Here is a 2,630-nt window from a genome sequence, read left to right as displayed (position 1 = left end):
ATGGGGTGGATACAACTTCAGGAACGTTCAGAAGGTCCTCAATGAATATGATCGAGCTGTTGATGAGGCGTCGCCAAATCCTGGCAAACAGCTGTATGAGAAGACAATTTCCGGCATGTATCTCGGTGAGCTTACTCGGCTGGCGTGTCTGGATGTTCTTGAGGGCTACGCAGCGAACAAGCAGTTACCCGATTTTCTCACTAAAGGGCCTCTTGATGCCAAATTCGTATGTGCTGCCCTAGAGGATGACGGCTTGAACTGCGACGATCAGGTTGTACGTGTTGTTTTCCGCACCATTGGTGATGCTGTGGTAGAAAGAAGTGCTAATCTCTGCGCTGCTGGTCTGGCAGCTGTCGCTGAGAAATGCGGCATTGGGCGGGAAAATAAAAGACATATGCGAGAGGTCTGCGTGGACCACGGGATGCCTCGGTGTTTGACAATAGGAGTCGACGGCTCTCTCTATCTCAAGGGGTATCAGTATCCAGATCGCCTCTCTATGGCATTCAGTAAGATCGTTGGAGATGTCATGGCATCTCTCATTCATACAGTACATAGTAGTGATGGTTCGGGCGTTGGAGCGGCTCTGATGGCTGCTGCTGTGTCTCAGTGATTGCTACCTGCAGCATCGCCCAGCACTTTGTATTATAACGCGTTAACCTTTATTCAGAGGCCTCGTTAATGGTTTATGCCCGTTACCGAGCTATTCCCTCCCGTGTCGTGTTTGTCATGTTGGTGCTGCATATTGGGGGAAAGGATCACTCATAGGTTATATTGGAAACCATTCAAGGTCATGGTGGATATCGATCAAGCCACAGGAGCTACCGTTGAGGTCATATCAGTGGTGCGGGTCTCCAGCTGTGTATTACAGTGACTTCATCAGATGAAGTGTTGAAGGTAACTAGGAAGGAGGGCGTGAAGATCAGAGGCGACCTCAACGTCTGTATAGTTGACGATCCAAGTATAAACAAGAGCCAATTCCTCGAGTCGTGATAATGGAGCGTTGTTTTGTGTGTATGAAACATCTTGCTCGGGTGGGTATCTGATTCCCTTTCACGTATGGTATATGCTAGCGGCAAGGCATTCACTGCTGCTGGCTAGACCGCCGGAGTTGCTCGAGACCTCGACTCGAATGACGTCATTATCGACCCCGGTGGTATCATCCTCACTGACAATGGTAGTGTACGGGTCGACATAGAACTGGGAAGTGATTGTTATCGTATTTGATAAGAAAGGCCAAGTGAACGGGGCTGTATTAGAGCCGCCTAATCCTGTACAGGTCACCATACACGAAGCGATGCAGCAACAGGCCATATCCATTTGCAAGGCAGGCATCCAGGCTATGATGAATGCTCAAGCGTTTCTCCTGCCCGCTGAAATCCTGTGAGTTGGTTACTGAAGAAACATTTGGTTGTTAGATATGAGATCGATACAATCTCGTGGCTGGCCTACAGCAGAACGTGGATATCTCTCAAATGAACTTAACGCTGTTGCGCATCCCACCCCCACCTTGCCGGTCCCGCTTAGACCTCTTCTCATTGATACTTAGAGTCTCTAGAGGTGAAGTCAACTGCGCCGACCAAGAGACGTATTGCGAGACTCGCAATGCGAGTAACACACCATAGGCTCCGACGTGAATGCTGATGTTATCTCGATCGACCTGGGGCTGTACATCAACGAAACTCGTAAAATTTAGCCTAGGATGGCAGAGCGTGCCTGGGTACTCATCGTGAAGTACTACATCGAGTTGCGAGAAGCTGGAAAGGTAGGCTTCCTTCTCATCGGTTCTGATCATCGTGCCATTTGTTTCGCTACACCTATGGGAGGTTTGATGTTGAACTCCGTCTATCGTTCAGGGAATATTCAAGCAAGCTCACCGTGTAACAGTTCGCCAGCCAGAATCCTTGGTTCGACTTTCTTAGGCTGTGGCACGAGTGTTTTGATCTAGGAAGGCCATTTGGCAATGCCAAATTGGCATCGGTTATGATATGATTACAAACTTTAATATCATAGGTCAAGGAAGGCCAACCCACGTAGAGTTGGCATATCAACTGGCCAGAGACAGCATCAGGAGGATCGATCAGGCTGATGTGAGTTTAAATAGAGAGGGTCACTCCGTTAGACGTTGTGACGCTGCTCTGGGTTGAGATCGGGGACGATGAGGAACCAGAGGATGAAGAGCTGCCTGAGCGGGATTGTCGGCAGATTCCGGGTCAACTTCACCGAACTGAGTATGCAATTTCGAGGGGATGTTGATATGCAGAAGGCAGTGCCGACTCGGCTCATCCGAGACAGTCTCCGCGTTCCCTGTGAGCGAGAGTTCGACTATCCGCGTGAAAAAATAACGCTTTCTAAGAGTGGTGAAACTGAAAATAGTATATTTTTTGGGAGGCAGCGGAAATGTACAATATCATGTCAATTCATCGTCCCCTGGTGGGTTATATACCTATAACGAATGGAATGCTAAATCCTCAGAGCTACAACTGTTACAAATTGTTCTCTACAACTTGATTCTACAGTACGTACTGTTGTACGTACTGAACGCCGTGGAGTGTACAGCAAACGACTGAAATTCTTGACTTGCTCCCTGGATAATGGACAAGCCCGACGATGAAACCGGGTTCAGGAAAATA

General features: G+C 48.5%; 2 protein-coding genes across 2 annotated transcripts in view; both read left to right on the top strand.

Annotated features, from left to right (window-relative positions):
• The window catches only part of Pmar_PMAR020080 (Hexokinase type, putative), a gene marked incomplete at both ends in the record, with an annotated part of 1,777 nt that extends 1,167 nt beyond the window's left edge, over positions 1 to 610 (top strand). The window contains one exon of the mRNA XM_002779260.1: positions 32 to 610. Coding sequence (XP_002779306.1) covers positions 32 to 610 — 579 coding nt within the window. The remainder of the gene's footprint in view (positions 1 to 31) is intronic.
• Positions 611 to 790: 180 nt separating this feature from the next.
• Pmar_PMAR020079 (minichromosome maintenance protein, putative) overlaps positions 791 to 2,630 on the top strand; it is a gene marked incomplete at both ends in the record, with an annotated part of 2,316 nt that continues 476 nt past the window's right edge. Inside the window, 5 exons of the mRNA XM_002779259.1 lie at positions 791 to 829; positions 1,099 to 1,174; positions 1,257 to 1,380; positions 1,707 to 1,762; positions 2,011 to 2,087. Coding sequence (XP_002779305.1) covers positions 791 to 829; positions 1,099 to 1,174; positions 1,257 to 1,380; positions 1,707 to 1,762; positions 2,011 to 2,087 — 372 coding nt within the window. The remainder of the gene's footprint in view (positions 830 to 1,098; positions 1,175 to 1,256; positions 1,381 to 1,706; positions 1,763 to 2,010; positions 2,088 to 2,630) is intronic.

The sequence above is a fragment of the Perkinsus marinus genome, assembly GCF_000006405.1.
Source record: "Perkinsus marinus ATCC 50983 genomic scaffold scf_1104296947650, whole genome shotgun sequence".
Classification (NCBI taxonomy): Eukaryota; Perkinsozoa; order Perkinsida; family Perkinsidae; genus Perkinsus; species Perkinsus marinus.
The sequence above is the reverse complement of the archived record's forward strand: the minus strand, read 5'-3'. Positions and strand labels throughout refer to the sequence as shown.